Here is a 19,191-nt window from a genome sequence, read left to right as displayed (position 1 = left end):
CACGTGACCTACATACATGTAAATTACTCTTATAAAGGTCTGTTGATCAGTTCATCACTTTTCGCAAGGCTTTATTTTGCTAGTGTTAAAATAACCATTCCCTTGCCGCTTTTATTTTGAAGGCCTTTTTTAATGTTACAGGCTTTTATTTTTGGCACAATTCCCACAGGAAGTGTTTATCTAAGAAGCAGTTTCTTGACATGAGGAAGAAGCTGCCGAAAAGTCTGAAAATTCAGGAAACACCCCCAGAATTTAATCAGCTGTTTGTTGTATCATTTCCGACGGGTAAGACCTGATAAGTCAGTAGTAGGATCGCAAGCATGTGATCGTCAGCAGGTAACTGACGTAGCATTCACTTGTTGTCATGGTTACAGTGACGTGCTGGCTACTATATCTTCCTTGTGTCATTTCTGATCTTCCCTGAAAATTTAATCCAAATATGTTAGTCTGTTTTTGAGTAATGTTGCTAACAGACAGACAAACGTATGACGATCGTCACAATTAAAAAATAATACTAATTACTCCACGAAGGAATGCGGCAGAGCAATCATTTTTGCAGTAAGATAAGCATTTTCTAGCCTAAAAAATGAAAACAATATAAAAAATAATAATTAAAACATATTAAAAGAACATTTAATCTCAATAAAATGCGCAGCGTCCAGCGCTGGGCTCTGATTGGCTCAGAGACCGTAGCATCAGTCTCCTGTGTCTCCTGTACAGCAGCATTCAGCATCTGGCCTCCATTTCACAGACGTCTGATGGCTGCATAGTGTTGCTCTGTGGTGTGAGGAGGGTTTATAAAGCCTTAAATATATAGAAATAATATAATAAACATGGTTGCTACTTGGTGGATTTTCGTCTGGAACGTAACCCCGCTATAGAGACGAGTTAAAGGAGTTCTGTCTGCGCAAAACCATTCAACAGCCACGTTTCCTCCACCGAAAGGAGTAGGCATTCCTGCAGAACACCACGTCTGCCACCATCGTTAAAGTTAATTAACTTTAATTAAATGAAACATTAACCTTAAAGCCAAAAGAGCAAAGGTGTCGTTTCACACAATAACTGCTGCGTATGAAAAGAGACCAGCTGCTGCTGAGGACGTCCTCTGCAAACTAAAAACCATTAAAGGACAAGATGCAGCCGCTGCTTTTCCAAGGAGGCAACTGGTGGAAACGTCTACTGCGATCTCTTGTAGAAAATATAGAGTCGATTCTACAGGAAATGAATTAGCAACAGAGCATAGCATGACGTTAAACCTGTCAGGTATATGAGGATGTTGCTCCTGTCGTCAGAGAGGAGGCGTTTGGAGCGTGGAGTGCTGGGAGGAAGCCGTCCCGTCAGAACTCGCAGGAAGTTCTCCACCGTCACCTGAAACACAAATCTGTGGTCATTTTCAATCTAGAACTCAAACTGGAGGTGATCATTTAGCTCAGGGGTATCAAACCCATCTTAGTTCAGGTTCCACATTCAGCTCAGTTAGATCTCCAGTCATCCAGACCAGTAAAATCACAGCAGAATAACCAATACAAAACCATAACTCCTAATGTTTCCTTTGAACAACCTGAATCTGTTAAGAAAAATAAGTTCAATTTCAGCAACAGTCAGCCTCAGTTTATCATTTCCACATTACAACTTCCAGATTCTCATTCTGACCACATCTCAAAGACATTCAGTTTATCGTCATAGAGGAGGAAAGAAACCACAAAATATGAACATTACAGACGCTAAAATCAAAGAAACTTGACATTTTTCCAAAACAATTAGTTAAATTCTTCAAATAGCTATCTTTCTGTATGTTTTTAATCTGTTCTGTTGTATTTGTTTTTCCTGTAAAGTGGCCTTGGGTGTCAAGAAAGGCGCTTACAAATAAAATGTACTATTATTATCATTGTGATGAGTGATGAAAACAATTAAAATACTGGAAAGACAACATAGTCTTTGGTGCTGTAAATAAGACATGTTTGGAATTGGAATAATTTGCCTTTTGAAATTAAATAAAAAGAATCTGGCCTAGTCTACTTATCTTTTAATGAAACTGTAAGAACTGATTAGCCATTGTGTATCTTCTTCTTTTTCCCACTCCTTTGTCATCAGCAAACATTCACTGGCTGTATACAGTGTTTACTTATATGTAAATAACCAGAGTAAAGGATTAAAAATGAACTGTGATAAAGAGCAGCTAAGCCTGTGGAGCTCTGACGTCGTCCATAACAAAACTACAGCTCGTCATTTCTGGCTCGACACAGAGAATAAATGCTGGAGAATGAGTGGTTTTATGCTGCACATTTACCTTCATAGCTGTTTACTGGTTCTGAATAGTTTACAGAAAGATCTCCATGTCTATCAGCAAATGGGTTATAGATAAATATAGAAATGTATTTATAAGATTCACTCCCACCGGACATCCAAAATATTGATTCTCTGCCTCTCTCAGACCCAAAACTCACCTGTTCAAAACTATTTATTCTCTCTGATTGCCTCTTTCTTTATGTATGTTTTTTATCTGTTCTGTTGTTTTTCCTGTAAAGGGTGTCAAGAAAAGTACTTACAAATAAAAGTATTATTATTATTATTATTATTATTATTATTATTACTAAATATATAGGTATCCAGAACTGAACCATAGAAGATTTTACTGTATGATCAAAATGACAAAATTCAACAAAAACAAGACAAAATATGACAAAAACAAGACGCGAAATGACAAAAAATTTGACAAATGACACAAAAAACAAAAAGGACAAAAAAATTATAAAAAGTTACAAAGTGACAAAAAAATGGACAAAAACAAAAAAATTTCTTAAATGACACAAACAAGACAAACATGACAAAAAAATAGACAACACAAGCAAGACAAAAAAACACAAAGCTTTTTAATAATTATTATCATTATTACTAAATATATAGATAAATATATGAATATATTTAATTAGCCATAGCTTTTGCTCTTCTTGTTAGGTTTACTGAGAGTTTCTTATATGTAGTTTGTTTACACAGCAGTCTCAATGTGTCTGAATTCAGCACGGTGCTCCTCAGAAAAGAAATTATTCTAACTTTCACCTGTTTTCAAAGCCATCCTGCCCTTTGAAATGGAGGAATAATAGGACAAAAATGATCTGAATAACTTCAATGGCATGAAACCTGCGTATAACACTATGTCCACAAACTATTTTATATTGTACTGAAGGTGAAAAATCACGAGATGAGTTTGAAAGCAGCTTTGCAGGTCCATCAAACTCCAACCAAAGTGGTAAGAATTTATTTAGTTTGACCCTCGTGTCGTCCTGTGGGTCATAATTGACCCGTTTTAAAGTTTGAAAATGTGGGAAAAAATATATTTTCACTGTGACACTTCTGATGTCCACATTTTCAACATTTTTGGGAAATCTTTGAACATTTTTTGATGGAAAAAAAAGAAATGTTAAAAATGTTTCTTAAGAACATTCACAAAATAAATCAACCAAAATCCAGCGAATTTCACTGGATTTTGGTTGATTTTTTGTGAATGTTCTTAAAGAAAATACTAGAAGTTTTACTGACATATGGAATCACTTTAGATATTTTTAGGATTTTGGTGAAGGATTTTTACTAATTTTTTGAAAATATTTACAATTTTTATTTTTTACATTTCAATTTCTTGCAAAATTTGGAGAATTTTTTTGCTGAATTTTTGGATTTTTTTCAGACCAGGAAACAATATTTTTTAGTGCCCATAAATGAGGACAACAGCAGGGTTAAACTTAACTTCTTTGATTTGCCGGGTTTCCTAGAATGCCATTCTTGTGGAACTGACCTCGTATCCTCTGTAGTCCACCTCCACGTCGTCGCCGTACACGTTCAGCTCCATGTTCTTGTGGCTGAACACCGTGGCAGGTTTGGGGTTTCTGTGGTTGCAGGCCATGTCGTCAGCCAGCATCAGAACTATGTGGCTGGAAGAGAAGAAAGAGAGAAAGAAGACGTGTACAGATTCATGCAGCTGTCATTTAGTCAAATGTTCCACGTCATGTTGATCCTGTTCCCTCATTATACACATTACATCGAGTGGGTTTTTCCCAAACCAACTCAGACAGGAGAAGCAGTTTTTCAGTGTCTTGCTTGTGCAACAAAATCCCTAATTAATTTTTGTCATTTTGTGTCTCGTTTTTGTCATTTTGTGTCTTGTTTCTTTTAATTTGTGTCTCGTTTTTGTCATTTTGTCTCGTTTTTGTCATTTTGTGTTTCATTTTTGTCATTTTGTCTCGTTCTTGTCATTTTGTGTCTCGTTTTTGTCATGCACCCCTAGATTACACAGCGCCACCAAAGACCAGACGAGTCTACCAGCAGAGAGACTGGATATTGTCCAACTCTCAATTTCCGATTCCGATATCAACCAACACCAATATCTGTGGGCTATTTAACTCATTTTAGGTAACATCACATATCTCCTGTGGTGGAATTAAGGACATTTAGGACAAATTTCATGACATTCTGGACTAACTTTCTGTAATTATGGATCATTTTCAAGTCATTCTGGACAATTTTTGAGTCATTTTGGACAATGTCTCGTTTTGACTACATCTCAAAGACATTCAGTTTACTGTCATAGAGGAAAGACATCAGAAAATATGAACATTACAGACGCTAAAATCAAAGAAACTTGACATTTTTCCAAAACGGTTAGTTAAATTCTTAAAATAGCTGATGATCAATTTATTAACTGACTAATTGTTGCAGCTCTAGAGGTAGATTAAGTGAATTGGGGAATATTAGTTTGATATATTGCCTATAATAAATATAATAGACCTTACTTTGTGTGACATATGCACAAAGATAATTAAAAACTAATTTTGAGTCATTTTGGACAATTTTCTTGTCATTTTCAACAAATTTTATGTCAGTTTGGATTGTTTTTCATCATTGTGGACTATTCTTGTGTCTTTGGGATAGTTTTTGAGTCATGTAGGACAAATTTCATGTCATTCTGGAATAATTTTCCGCAATTATGGATCATTTTCAAGTCATTCTGGACAATTTTTGAGTCATTTTTTACAATTTTCCTATCATTTTCAACAAGTTTTATGTCAGCCTGGATCTTGTCTCATCATTTTGGATCATTGCTGTGTCTTTAGGATAATTTTCAAGTCATTTAGGACAAATTCCATGGCATTCTAGGCTAATTTTCTGTAATTATGGATCATTTTCAAATAATTTTGGACAATTTTTGAGTCATTTTGGACAATGGATCGCTTTCTAGTCATTGTGTGTTGTAATTACAGTACTAATTCACCACAACAATAATCACAATCCACACCTAAAACTGCCACCAAGTCTGATATACTAAGTAGTAATTACCTGTCAGGGATGCCCAGCCTCTTCACACTTCTGTACACAGACAGAGTGTTTGCCACATGTCTGTAGTTGAACCAGAATCTGGATGTACACACCTGTTGACGAAGGCAGGTGGAGAAGAAGGTCAGGTTCTGCTGCTCCATTCATTTACACGGAGAATCAGTTAGCTGCAACAGCTAGCAGCAAAGTACTCATAAATACTCACCAGGACAGCCCAGTTATTGGTATGACCGCTGCTGAAGAACTGCCCTGCGCTATCCTGAGAAATACGTGAAAGAAAACGGGTGAATAATTGTGTGTTTATCTAATTTAGGCTCCCAGACTCAGCACCAAAACAGTTAGCAGGACAGCTGAGGAGGCTAGCAGCGGAGCGACGTTCCGGGTAAAATTCAGAATTAAAAAAACAAACCGGTGGGATATCTGGAGCTGCAAGGAGAAATCAAAAACACTCACCTCGATGTTCAGACCGTCTGCGAGTAAGAATGTGGCGAATAAGTTGAATAAAACGTGTGTTTTCATGGTGCAGCAGAGTGAGCGGTTAGCATCCAGGAAGTAAACAGGTGTAGCTCCGCCCCGGAAAAGCTGCTGGGAGGAGAGATTTCAGAATAAGATCATCAAAAAAAAAAAGCAATGACTACGTCATAAATATTGAACTGTAATAGATAAAATAAAATAAATGAGATAGACAGACAGACAGACAGACAGACAGACAGACAGACAGACAGACAGACAGACAGACAGACAGATAGATAGATAGATAGATAGATAGATAGATAGATAGATAGATAGATAGAGTAAATCTCTATCTCAGAGAAGATGGCTGTGAGCTGGTTAATTATCCTTATTTCAAGATTTAATTTGCTCTTATTGATCATAAGGCTATTGCTCATTTATTTATGATGTCATCAAATTATCTGAGAAAGTAGAATAATTCTGATTTGGTTTGGTTTGCTGTATTCGTATTAACCCTCCCGTTGTCTTCATTTATGGGCACCAAAAAAAATATTGTTTCCTTGCCTGAAAAAAATCCCAAAATTCAGCAAAAAAATTCCCCAAATTTCTGAAAATTTGCAAAACCTTCAGGAAGAAAATTCCAATAATTCCTTAAGTTTCCCTTAAAAGTTTTCTTTAAAAAAAAAATCCCCCAAATCTGGCAAGAAAATTCTTGTAAATATTTTCAAAAAATGAGTAAAAATCTTCCAAAAAAATCCTAAAAATATCTAAAGTGATTCCATATATATCAGTAAAACTTCTAATATTTTCTTTAAGAACATTCACTAAAAAATCAACCAAAATCCAGTGAAATTCGCTGGATTTTGGTTGATTTTTTTGTGAATGTTCTTAAGAAACATTTTTAACATTTCTTTTTTTTCCCCAAAAAATGTTCAAAGATTTCTCAAAAATGTTGAAAATGTGGACATCAGAAGTTTCACTGTGAAAATATTTTTTTTTTCCTACATTTTCAAACTTCAAAACGGGTCAATTTTGACCTGCAGGACGACATGAGGGTTAATCACAAGAATGATGTCACTCTAAATTACTAAATGTACAGAATAAATCACACTGTGGGGTTTTTACCTTCATTTTTACACTTGTTAGGTGAATCCACAACTGTTTTTTCTCTACTGACAAAGCAGTTTGTCTCCAGGGCTGCAGCTATTGTTTTATATGTGCCCTATAAATCACAGTGACTAAACTAACATATTGCATTTTTATGTGTGTTGTCTTCTGTAAAAATTGCAGTTCATTGTTGTGAATTTGCATCGTGCTCATACAGAACTGGCAGGGACTCTTCCACAAGGCTGCGCAATAACATCAAGACATGACAAAGAAAAAAATCTTGAAAATAGAAGAAAAAAGTGTCATAAATAATGAGGTTTAAAGAGGCTGTGGTGCAGCATGTATTGTGTAAGAGTTGCAGTCGTGTGTGTGTGTTTTGTGTGCCCGTGTGTGTGTGTGTGTGTGTGTGTGTGTGTGTGTGTGTGTGTGTGTGTGTGTGTGCATCTATAGGTTGAATACATATAATTATATATAATTAAATACATGCTGTTCTGATTCTTATTCCTGTTCTTATTCAGTCCTCTCCAGTGGATTTATGTAACGACTTCTCAAGCCTTGTACAAGAGAAAACCCTCATCCACACACGTACAAGCTGAAAACAAAGCAAATGAGCAAACAGAGAACAATGGAAATGTGTCACATACGCTTGAGAGAATAATTCATATTTATCTGCTCTCAATGTCACCGAAGCCTCCAGGGACATTCAGACCAGATAAATATGAATAATTATCTCAAATATATATGATTTGAAAACTATCCCAAAGACACAAAAGCGATCCAGAATGATGAGAAAAGATCCAAGCTGACAAAAAACTTGTTGAAATTGACAATTTTCAAGTCATTTAGGACAAATTTCATATCATTTTGGACAGATTTTTTGTAACTATGGATAATTTTCAAGTCATTCTGGTCAATTTTTGAATCATTTTGGACAATTTTCTGATCAATTTCAACAAGGTTTATGTCAGCTTGGATCTTTTCTCGTCATTTTGGATAATTTTTGTGTCTTTGGGATCATTTTCAAGTCATTTAGGACAAATTCCATATCATTCTGGACTCATTTTCTGCAATTATGGATCATTTTTAAGTCTTTCTGAACAATTTTCCAGTCATTTTGGATAGTTTACTGGTCAATTTAAACAAGTTTTATGTCAGCTTGGATCTTTTCTCAGCATTCTGGTTCATTTTTGTGTCTTTGGGATAATTTTCAAGTCATATATATTTGAGAGAATTATTCATATTTATCTGGTCTGAATGTCCCTGGAGGTTTATTCTTCTGTGAACAGAATTTCAAACTTATATGGAAACTCGCTGGAAAGAAAAACTTTTCTGTGTGTGTGACCTGAAATGTGAGCTTTCTGTTGAGGGAAATGCAGAAACGTTTCAGGGAGAGAGTGAGTTTTTAATTTCAGCGTATTGAGCCTGGTAGCAGCTCAGTGTGGTTATCAGATGGTGCAGCTCATATATGAGCAGCTTATCATCGCATGGACAGACTCAGAATCCATCCGGCTGTGAGCAAATTGATTTTAAAGCTGAAATCAAGAGAAGCAACATCAGAATTAATGCCAGTAAATTCACAAATGGGCTCCACTGACACTCATTAATAGATGAAATAAAGCTGGGAAACAGACACATAATGCATTTTTCCTTTAGGTTCATTGCTGTAGGATTTGTTTTGACTTCTATGAGTGGTTTTCTTTGCATTATGTGGAAATTAAATTTTAAATGTGACACTTAAGGGGCCACAGAGCACAGCTGACTGCATGTTTAATTCAGCAAATCACCATTTAGCCAAATACGGCGATGCCCTGGTGAGAGGAGGGGAAGCCAAGCGATGCCGACAGCTTATAATCAAATCCAGCTAATTGGTCAGGAGCTCGGTTATGAGAAGTGACGTGGATATCACAGGCGACAGATGTTAAAACGCTTGTTCTGCTACTGCTAAAGTATCTGAGAGGCCTGATGTGACGAGGAGCCAAGAAGAAAAAATCATCCTCTGTGCATTTCCAACGTAACGCTACAGCACAACAAGTAGCAGGTGGGTTAATATATAATAATGATATATGAGGGGCTTTTGATCACAAATGACGAGATTCTATCCAACCTGACATAAAACTTGTTGAAAATGATAAGAAAATTGTCCAATATGACTCAAAAATTGTCCAGAATGACTCGAAAATTGTTCAGAATGACTTGAAAATTAGCCATAATTATGGAAAACTAGTCCAAAATGACATGAAATGTGTCCTAAATGACTCGAAAATTATCCTAAAGACACAAAAAGTGATCCAAAATGATGAGAAACAATCCAAGCTGCCATAAAATTTGCGGAAATTGGCAAGAAAATTGTCCAACATGACTCAAAACTTGTCCAAAATGCTAAGAAAATGGTCCAAAATGACAGAAAATTAGTCCAGAATGACATGAAATTTGTCCTAAATGACTCGAAAATTAAGATTACTACAATATCTTTAGAAATAACTTTCAATTTCAATTTTACTCAATTGTATATATAAAATTTAGAAGAATCTTTCTTTAAAAATGTCATGTGGTGTTTGGTTATAGGTGTTGATTTTAGGAATGAAAACAGCAAAAATGTCAACTGTAATACAAAAGTCCCACAATTATATATTGACCCATCCAGAATGACTTTAAAATGATCCATAATTATGGAAAATTAGTCCAGAATGACATGAAAATTGTCCAAAATGACTTGAAAATAATTCCAAAGACACAAAAATTATCCAAAATGATGACAAAAGATCAAATCTGACATAAAACTTGTTGAAAATGATAAGAAAATTGTCCAAAATTACTCAAATATTGTCCAAAATAACAAAAAAATGTACAAAAATACAGGAAATGAGTCCAGAATGACATAAAATTTGTCTCAGAAATTTGATTTACTACAATATCTTATGAAATAACTTTCAATTTCAATTTTACTCAGTTGTATATATTTAGAAGAATCTTTCTCTAAAAATGCCATGTGGTGTTTGGTTATAAGTGTTGATTTTAGGCCTGAAAACAGCAAAGATGTCAACTAAGATACAAAAAGTCCCAGAGTTCTAAACTGACCCAGGTCCTCTGGAGAAGCAGCATCAGATCAGTCCTGACACCCTGCAGGGAGCCGCTACATGACTGGAAACCACTTTAATCCAGCAGACGCCTCCTGTTTCTGCTGCATCAGAGCTCATAGGAGCAAACTGAATCACATTATGAAATAAAAACCGCCAGCCATGTGCTCCAGCTGAACACTTCTCTGCGGCGTAAATCTAATTATTATTCCATTTACTATCCGTACGTTGGCATTTTCCTGTTTGGCTGCGTCGTCCTCAGTGGTCACACATGAAACGTTATTCAGTAATCTACTGCTATTCTGTGATATTACTGACAAGGAGGCTCAGTCAGCTGTCCAGTTGTCAAGAGGATTAGTGGTCTATAAGAATCAAATCCTGAAGGACAAACCCAGAGATCAGAGCGGCCTCTGGCCTAAAAAAAGCTCCATTGTGTGACCAGTCCAGTTCACCTCCTGCTGAACTGGAGTTTTCCAGCCACTCCAGAATAAAAATATACTTAGTTATGCAAGACGAGCTGCATCCAGCTGCATTTAGCTGCACTCCACGGTTTAGTTGTAGTTCTGTTGGAGTTTTCTTCCTGAAGCTTTTGCAAATTTTCTGAAATTTTGGGGAATTTTTTGCAGAACTGTTGGATTTTTTTCAGACCAGGAAACAATATTTTTGGTGCCTGTAAATGAAGACAACAGGAGGGTTAAGTGGCATAGAACCAGGCTGTGTCAACGCTAGAGCTGAAATGTTTCTGCGATGCTGGAAAATAGCAGTTTGAGCACAGAAAGGAACAAAAAGGAAACACTGATGTAAATGTGAATCAGCTGAAACTCTGAGAGAAGATTAAGAAAACCAATTAATCAATCAGAGTTTATTTCTAAAGCCTTTTACAACAGCCCAAAGAGTGACCGAAGTGCTTCACAGCAAACAACAAGAAAATAACTTACAGTAACTTAACCCTCCTGTTGTCCTCATTTACAGGCACCAAAAAAATTCCAAAAAATCCTAAAAATATCTAAAGTGATTACATATATATCAGTAAACAGATTTTTATGTGAATGTTCTTAAGAAACATTTTTAACATTCCCTTTTTTCCACCAAAAATGTTCAAAGATTTCCCAAAGATGTTGAAAATGTGGACATCAGAAGTTTCACTGTGAATTTTTGTCTCATGTTTTTGTCGCTTTGTGTTTCCTTTTTGTCTCGCTTGTGTTTTTGTGTTATTTTTTCATTTTGTGTTTTGCTTTATTTGTCTTTTTGTGCATCCTTTGTGTCATTTGTCATTTATGTATTTTTTTCCTCTTGTTTTTGTCGTTTGTCCAATTTTTTGTCTCTTTTTGTATTTTGTTTCGTGTCGTTTGTCTCATTTTTGAAATATTTTGTCTCATTTTTGTTGTTGCTTTTTTGTCTGACTTTTGTTGTTTTGTTGGATGAAAATACTACATCACTCGGTTCCGGTTGATTAAATGTTTTGTTCGTTTACAACATCAAGTGGAATCTCTTTATTTTAAAGTAATTTGCGTATTTACTTCCCATCCATGCTTCGTTTTTACGCCCAGTTAATTCTACATCCACAAGTTTCAGCTCTGAGTGAGAAAAGCGCCACGTAGAGGCGGTTCGTGCGTAATTTGGCACATCGGAGCGCGCAACCTCTGTGCCAACGTCAACACACACACAACCACACACAAACAGACACACAGTGCAGAGACACACGGTGCTGGAAGCAGAGCTGTAGGAGGGACAGCATCCGCATCGTTAGGAGGGCGGCGTGGTGGCATCGCCTGCAGGAATCCGCTCAAGTCCACAGCGGAGGAAAAATGCGCTGAAGGGGGAAGAAGCTCGGTGGATAACCAAAGATTACCTTACAGCGCTGACACATCTGAAGACAAGACAGGAGAGGAAGAAGACAAAAACCCGCTTTGGACAAGTTGTGATTTGAAAGAAGCGGAGATGAACACCAACGATGCCAAGGAGTACCTGGCACGGCGGGAGATCCCTCAGCTGTTCGAGGTGAGACATGCTTCGTGGGGAGGAGGTGACCAGGCTACGGTGTGTGCAGATGTGACAGCATGTGTATTTATTAACACTGATTCATGTTAGAGGGGTTTATATGTGCGCGATACATGAGAGAGTCGCGGTAAAGATCCGTTCCTCTTCCTGCCGTTTGACGGAGGAGCGACTGTCAGATAGAAGCTCAAACGACAGAAGAACCTCAGTTTTATTATGAGCTGCTTCCTGAAACTGGGCTTTTACAGCAGCGTGGAATCCTGATTAAACCAAACAGACCGTCCTCCCGCCTCTCCACAGTCTAATCTGTGGAGTACAGGATGTAATCAGGTAATGGAAAAGAATTTTGATGAACTTAACCCTCGTGTCGTCCTGCGGGTCAAATTGACCCGTTTTAAAGTTTAAAAATGTGAAAATTTGTTTTTTTTAGAAAATTCACTGTGAAACTTCTGATGTCCACATTTTCAACATTTTTGGGAAATCTTTGAACATTTTTTGGTGGAAAAAAAGAAATGTTAAAAATGTTTCTTAAGAACATTTACAAAAAAATCTTTTGTGAATGTTCTTAAAGAAAATATTAAACGTTTTACTGATATATATGTAATCACTTCAGGATTTTTTTTATAAGATTTTTACTCATTTTTTGAAAATATTTACAAGAATTTTCTTGCCAAATTTGGGGGATTTTTTTAAAAAAAATAAAACTTTTAAGGGAAACTTTTAAGGAATTCTGGAATATTCTTCCTGAAGGTTTTGCAAATTTTCAGAAATTTGGGGATTTTTTTTTGCTGAATTTTGGGATTTTTTTCAGACAAGGAAACAATATTTTTTGGTGCCCGTAAATGAGGGCAACAGGAGGTTTAATACATTTAGGAGACATTCAACCCTTGTGTATTAAAAATATGAATTAATATTAATAATATTAATTAATAGCATAGAAACCCCCCTAAATGACTGTTGTTCTACTTGACATTCGATGAATTTTCCAAAAGTGAAACATTGTTTTTGTTTATATTTTCATCACAGCTGTGCATCAACAGTGTACATAGATGGTCTTTGGGTCATTTTGGACCCGGCAGTTAAAAATTACAGTCACAGTGAACTAAAGCACACACTAAGGTTGAGTGTGCTACTGATTGATCTCAGAAAAACTAAAACTTTCTTGTGCAGGTTTCACATCACCCATCAACAACAATCTGACGTTTTAACAATTTCAACCAAATGAAACACTTCTTGAAAGCATCGTTTACTAATGAGGAATGTGTTCAGTGGCTGTGAAGATGCTGCAGATGACAGCAACACCAGTTCTGTCTTTGCTCAAGCCATGAATGCAGTTTTCAGCTTTCAGTACTCAGCAGATCATAGATCAGATTTTTTCAGACATCCAGGAGTAACAACAAGGTCTGTAAAAACAGATACTGTGTGCTGAACATGTGAGAAATAAATCTGCAGCATCGACGCTCACACACTGGCATACTATCCTACACGCACAAATTAGAGTTTAATATGTTCTTCATATTTCTGTTCTGCAGCTATTATTTTATTTTATTTTTTTTTATTGCTGTAGGTTATGTACCTTGTGAGTGGGAGCAATGATTCAAAAGAAGTGAGCAGACTAGTGTTTAGCAGTTGAGTTTTGTAGTTTCCCATTCCATTGTACAGTATACAGTACACTGTTGTTTCTCTTCAAAAATGAATTTAAAGCTACTTTCTGCACATTTCTGGTACGTTCTTAGGATATACAAGTACTATCTCTTGCAGTATCTTTAGCAGCAATAGTAGTGATAATAAACCTCTACTTTAGTAAAGAAAACAGTTATAACATGTGTGATGTAATAAAAACGAATGGTGTCCATTTATTAAATCCAGTCTTTCTGCCTTCTGAAAAGGGAAAAACCCAGAAATTCACGAAATGTGTGATGCATGACTAGTTGTTTCTTCATGTAAGATAGATTTTTGGTTGAAAATTCAATGAAGCTGCTCTGTTTTAGAGGTTTAATGGAGGCAGCTCATTGTTGACCCTGAGGACAAGAGGAGTGTTCAGGATCTGAAGACAACACGAGGTTTGACTGAAGCCTGTTAGTGATAAACTGGCTGTAGACGCACAAACTCAGAGAAAATCAACTGTTTGGGAAGTTTCTGCAGGGATGTTATGTAATTATGGGATCCACAGATGATCAGAGGGTAAATAAAAGTCCTCATCAGCTCCTTTCTGCACACAGATCAGATCTTCCATGAGTTTAATCAGTAGATATGATATTTGTTTTCCTGAGGGGAGCGTAAACTGACTCATCTACTTAATTAAACTCAGAGCGTCTCAGCTAATGTATGCAAGCAATCACTGTTTATTTACAGTCGCTTCAAATTACATCGAACAGCGAAGTGGCACATCGTCAGAGCTGCACTTCTGATTTATCGCTGCTCGTATGAGAGTGTGTTCAGTCTGAGAGGATGAGAATGTTAAAAAACGAGGATTTTCCGGCGTGTTTCAGGCTGCAGGCAGTGGGAGATGTTAGAGAGGAGGGTGGAGGTGAAGGAGGAAGTCCAGCAGGAAGGTGTTGTTTTGAAAAATTCCAGACAAATGTCAGAGAAACACACAGTGGACTCCTGGAGCAGCTTGTCTCTGCTCAGTACTGGCAGCTGCATCCAGGGTTCTGTGTTTCATGAGCTTCATGAGCTGCTCTCCTGGTGGAGCTCCAGTCCAGGCAACCAGGTCCTCACTTCAGAGCTTCCGCTCATTAAGGCTGCTGCTCATCACAGCAACAGCATGCAGCAAACATCTCCTCCTGTCCTCACTGTTTCCTCCAGAGCCTGCTGACGGGTCTGATGTACTACCGGCCCGATGACCCCATCGACTACCTGGAGGGCTGCCTGAAGAAAGCCAAGGAGCTCGGCGGGCCGGACAAGGTGCGGTGGGACACCTTCGTAGGCCAGGAGAAGAAGCCCCTTCCCCCCCTGAACGGAGGCCAGTCCCGCCGGTCCCTCTTCAGGAACGGTGAGGATGCAGCAGAACACATCACAGCTCAGATCATGAGGCAAAGCAAGTTCATTTGTATTCAAGGTGGGCCATAAGTTTCCTTACAGAGGAAAAAATGAACACTTTACGTTGGACAACCTTTTTTATCTATATAATGTGCTCCATAGGATTACCATTGTTTGGAAAACACACATTAATCTGTGTTTTCCACTGTTGATGAACTTGCATTAGCACAGTTGAAGTTGTGCTTGTAATGGCGTTGGTGAAACGTTCCTGGAGATGATTTATGTCTCGTATCTTCACCTGATACACCATGGCCTTCAAGTGCCCCCAAAGATGGCGAATGTGAACATCAGAAGTTTCACTGTGAAAATATATATTTTTCCACATTTTCAAGCTTTAAAACAGGTCCGTTGTCTTCATGATTGTAGACCACAAACATATGGGCTCTGATACTTTATGGAGTTCTAAATCCCGTCTAATTCCACTCTCTGGCACCGAGTTCATCCCAGTTTATTTCTGGCTCCTGTTCTTGGTGCATAGAAATCACTGCCAGCATCAATATTTTTGGCACTAGCCCTGTTTATAAGGCAGCTGACAGCACATCTCCTCCTCAGTCTGCAGCGTTTGAACAGTGTTTGTCCTGAACGCTCACCAGTCCCGCTGGAGATAAACGGTTCAAACTGTAGAGGAGACTGTCTGAGAGCGCTGAGGCTGGATTCTATCCTGCTGTAGCTCTGGTGTGAAGCTCAGACACCCGATTCCCACAAACACACCATGTCTGAAAAACACAGTTATCGTTTTTTGTCTCATTTTTGTAATATCTTGTTTTGTTTTTATTTTGTTTCTCGTTTTTGCCGTTTTGTTTCTGGTTTTTGTCATTTTTTTGTCTCATTTTTGTCCATTTTTTGTCGTTTTGTCTTTTTTTTGTTTTGTTTCATGTCGTTTGTCTCTTTTTTAGTCGTTTTGTTTCTCACTTTTGTCGTTTTGTGTCACATTTTTGTAATATTTTGTCTTGTTTTTGTTGTTTTTTGTCTGACTGTAGTCGTTTGTCTCACGTTTTTGCTGTTTCTTGTTTTTGTCGTTTTGTTTCTTGCTTTTGTCATTTTTTTGTCTCGTTTTTGTCCATTTTTTGTCGTTTGTCTCTTTTTTAGTCATTTTGTTTCTCACTTTTGTTGTTTTGTGTCACATTTTTGTAATATTTTGTCTTGTTTTTGTTGTGTTTTTTCTCTGACTTTTGTCGTTTGTCTCACGTTTTTGTTGTTATGTTTCTCGATTTTGCCATTTTGTTTCTGGCTTTTGTCATTTTTTTTGTCTCGTTTTTGTCCATTTTTTGTCATTTTGTCTCTTTTTGTTTTGTTTCGTGTCATTTGTCTCTTTTTTAGTCATTTTGTTTCTTGCTTTAGTCGTTTTGTGTCTCATTTTTGTAATATTTTGTCTCATTTTTGTTGTTTTTTGTCTTTTCTTGTCTGACTTGACCGATTCCCACAAACACACCGCATGTGAAAAACAGATTTTCAAGGCAAAAACCTGCAGCTCAGCCTCCATATTCAGATCACAGCGTTGCTTTCACTGACCTGTTCGACTGTGAACACGTCTGGTTAATTATTCATCTGAGCGGAGACATCGAAGGCCCCAACATTCATCAGTTATTGATTCCAGTGTCTCTAACCGACACAGGGAGTCACATGGATGCAACATTTAGTTAGAATTTGCAAAACAAAGTTGGCTTCAGCTACGACAGGCGCAGTGATGACGACGTTCACCTCAGACACTCACCTTTTTGTTTGATTCAGCGTTTACACAGCGGCTGTATAAAGATTAATGTGTGAGCCGTGAAGCTGCACGGATGAGTAGAGATCATAGGGAAGATGAGTTAACCCATTCACAAACCCTACAATCACGGCTAAAAACAGAAAGAACTCAAAAACGTCTTTTATATGCAGTAGAATGGACTTTAAATATCAATCAGTGAGCGTTTTATTCAACTACAGCCCAAAGGACGACCAAAGTGCTTTAAAAAAATCCAGAGAAGACATTAACTAAAGATTGTAAATTAGTAAAACTATAAATTTAAAATCATTTCTAGAAATACTCTAGATTGTTCATTGTTCTTTTGTCGTTTTGTGTCTCATTTTTTGTGATTTTGTTTCTCATTTTTGTCATTTTGTATTTCCTTTTTGTCTCGCTTGTGTTTTTTTGTCTTATTTGTGTCTTTTTGTGTCTCATTTTTGTAATATTTTGTCTTGTTTTTGTTGCTTTGTTTTTCACTTTTGTCATTTTTTTTGTCTCATTGTTGTTTTGTCTTTTTTGTCTATTTTTTGTCACTTTTTTGTTTTGTTTCGTGTCATTTGTCTAAATTTTGTCATTTTATTTCTTGTTTTTGCCATTTCGTGTCTCATTTTTGTAATATTTTGTCTTGTTTTGTCGCTTTTTGTCTTTTTTGTCTGACATTTGGCATTTGTCTCATGTTTTTTGTCCTTTTGTTTGTCATTTTTGTCATTATTGTATTTATTGGTTGCTCCTTATCCCAAATAAGTGGAAGAAATCGAAAATGCAGCCCAACCAAAGCTCGGGTCTGAGGAGATGAAAGAAGGGCAGGAAAGCTGCAAATCCAGCGATTCTCTGTTTTTAAGTCGCTACAGCTCTGCTAAATGCTGTCTTTTTTTTTTTTCAACAGTGCATCTTTGAAACTCAGCAGTGGGTTTCGAGGTTCGGAGGGTTAAGAAGCTTTTAGGACAGATTCCTGCTTTCACAGCTGCAGACTTTTCTTCTCCTTTTGTAAATCTTCTGCTGTGTTCAGCTGCTGGAAGCTGCAGGAGAATCCATTGTGATTTCTGTTCCTCCTGGCTGAGAGCTCAAATCTGCCATGTCGTCCTGCAGATTTCTCTTACAGTGACGTCCTGTCCCTGACTCTTACGTTTATTCTTGTTTTGATTAATGTCAAAAGGGCAAAAGTACATCTGTGGATTGAGTCGGGCTGCATTAGCAGTCATTTGTAATCGTCTGCATGTTTTGTTAAATTGTTTTCATCTTAAAAAGAGTCATTTGTGTGTTTTTCTGCCTCTGTTCTCTGATTCAGCGAGAACACATGGAGTGAAGAGATAATACCGACTATACATGTGAATTACAGCAGCTTTCATTTCCCTGGGAGGAGCTCAGAGTGATGATTTCTATCTTTGGTGTCTGTTTTTGTGGTTAAAGTTGCAGAATCAATGCTTTCACCAGCAGAGACGGCAGTATAATTACCCAAATGAATGAAGCTACTCGGAATTCAGCCTCCATCAGCTTCACCTCGGATTTGCTGTTTTATTGTTGAAACAGACGTGACTTTTTGTTGGGTTTTTTGTGCCGAAATGGGATCTGCAGTGGGAGTTGATGTGACACCGACCCATGAAGTGGATTTCAGCAGAACGACGAGCAAAATCTGAAAACAGGAATAATTTCATTCACAGAGATAATCAGCGTTCAGCTTCAGGAGAAAACGTTCATTAGAAGGGATTCGATACGATTTCTGATGCTCGGTTAACGATACGATTTTCCCTCAATTAGTTTTTAACAGAATGAGCTTGCAGACAAATTATGACTGAAAAAGATTCCTTTAACTCTCCTATTGTCTTCATTTATGGGCACCAAAAAATATGGTTTCCTTGTCTGAAAAAAATCCAAAAATTCAGTAAAAAAAAATCCCCCAAATTTCTGAAACTTTGCAAAAACTTCAGGAAGAAAATTCCAATAATTTATTGAAACTTTCCCTTAAAATTTTTATTTTAAAAAATCCCCCAAATTTGGCAAGAAAATTCTTGTAAATATTTTCAAAAAATGAGTAAAAATCTTCCAGAAAAATCCTAAAAATATCTAAAGTGATTACATATTTATCAGTGAAACTTCTGATATTTTCTTTAAGAACATTCACAAAAAATCAACCAAAATCCAGTGAAATTCGGTGGATTTTGGTTGATTTTTTTGTGAATGTTCTTAAGAAACATTTTTAACATTTTTTTCCACCAAAAAATTTTCAAAGATTTCCCAAAAATGTTGACAAGGTGGACATCAGAAGTTTCACTGTGAAAATATATATTTTCCCCACATTTTTAAACTTTAAAACGGGTCAATTTTGACCCGCAGGACGACACGAGGGTTAAAAAGGGCATCGCGATTCATTTTTCATCTCAGCTGATTTGAATCGTCACACATTCGTACAGATTTTTAACGGTCTCATGATACATCGTTGCGTCCCTGCTCAGTAGT

The 19,191-nt window shown here is 36.9% G+C and overlaps 2 protein-coding genes across 3 annotated transcripts in view; one reads left to right on the top strand and one right to left on the bottom strand.

Moving 5' to 3' along the window:
• The window catches only part of pigk (phosphatidylinositol glycan anchor biosynthesis, class K), a 47,675-nt gene extending 41,749 nt beyond the window's left edge, over positions 1 to 5,926 (bottom strand). For both annotated transcript variants that reach the window (XM_023291210.3, XM_035957668.2), the window contains exons 1-5: positions 5,782 to 5,926; positions 5,534 to 5,587; positions 5,332 to 5,423; positions 3,794 to 3,929; positions 1,257 to 1,368 (exon numbers count right to left, since the gene is read on the bottom strand). In XM_023291210.3, the coding sequence (XP_023146978.1) occupies positions 1,257 to 1,368; positions 3,794 to 3,929; positions 5,332 to 5,423; positions 5,534 to 5,587; positions 5,782 to 5,847 (460 nt within the window). In that variant the 5' untranslated portion in view covers positions 5,848 to 5,926. The remainder of the gene's footprint in view (positions 1 to 1,256; positions 1,369 to 3,793; positions 3,930 to 5,331; positions 5,424 to 5,533; positions 5,588 to 5,781) is intronic.
• A 5,712-nt stretch (positions 5,927 to 11,638) lies between these two features.
• ak5 (adenylate kinase 5) overlaps positions 11,639 to 19,191 on the top strand; it is a 107,256-nt gene continuing 99,703 nt past the window's right edge. Inside the window, exons 1-2 of the mRNA XM_023291208.3 lie at positions 11,639 to 11,966; positions 14,772 to 14,958. Of these exons, the coding sequence (XP_023146976.1) occupies positions 11,907 to 11,966; positions 14,772 to 14,958 (247 nt within the window). The 5' untranslated portion in view covers positions 11,639 to 11,906. The remainder of the gene's footprint in view (positions 11,967 to 14,771; positions 14,959 to 19,191) is intronic.

The sequence above is a fragment of the Amphiprion ocellaris genome, chromosome 10 (genome assembly GCF_022539595.1).
Source record: "Amphiprion ocellaris isolate individual 3 ecotype Okinawa chromosome 10, ASM2253959v1, whole genome shotgun sequence".
In the NCBI taxonomy this organism is placed as follows: Eukaryota; Metazoa; Chordata; class Actinopteri; family Pomacentridae; genus Amphiprion; species Amphiprion ocellaris.
Note: the sequence above shows the minus strand (reverse complement) of the source record. Positions and strands in the feature narration are given on the sequence as shown.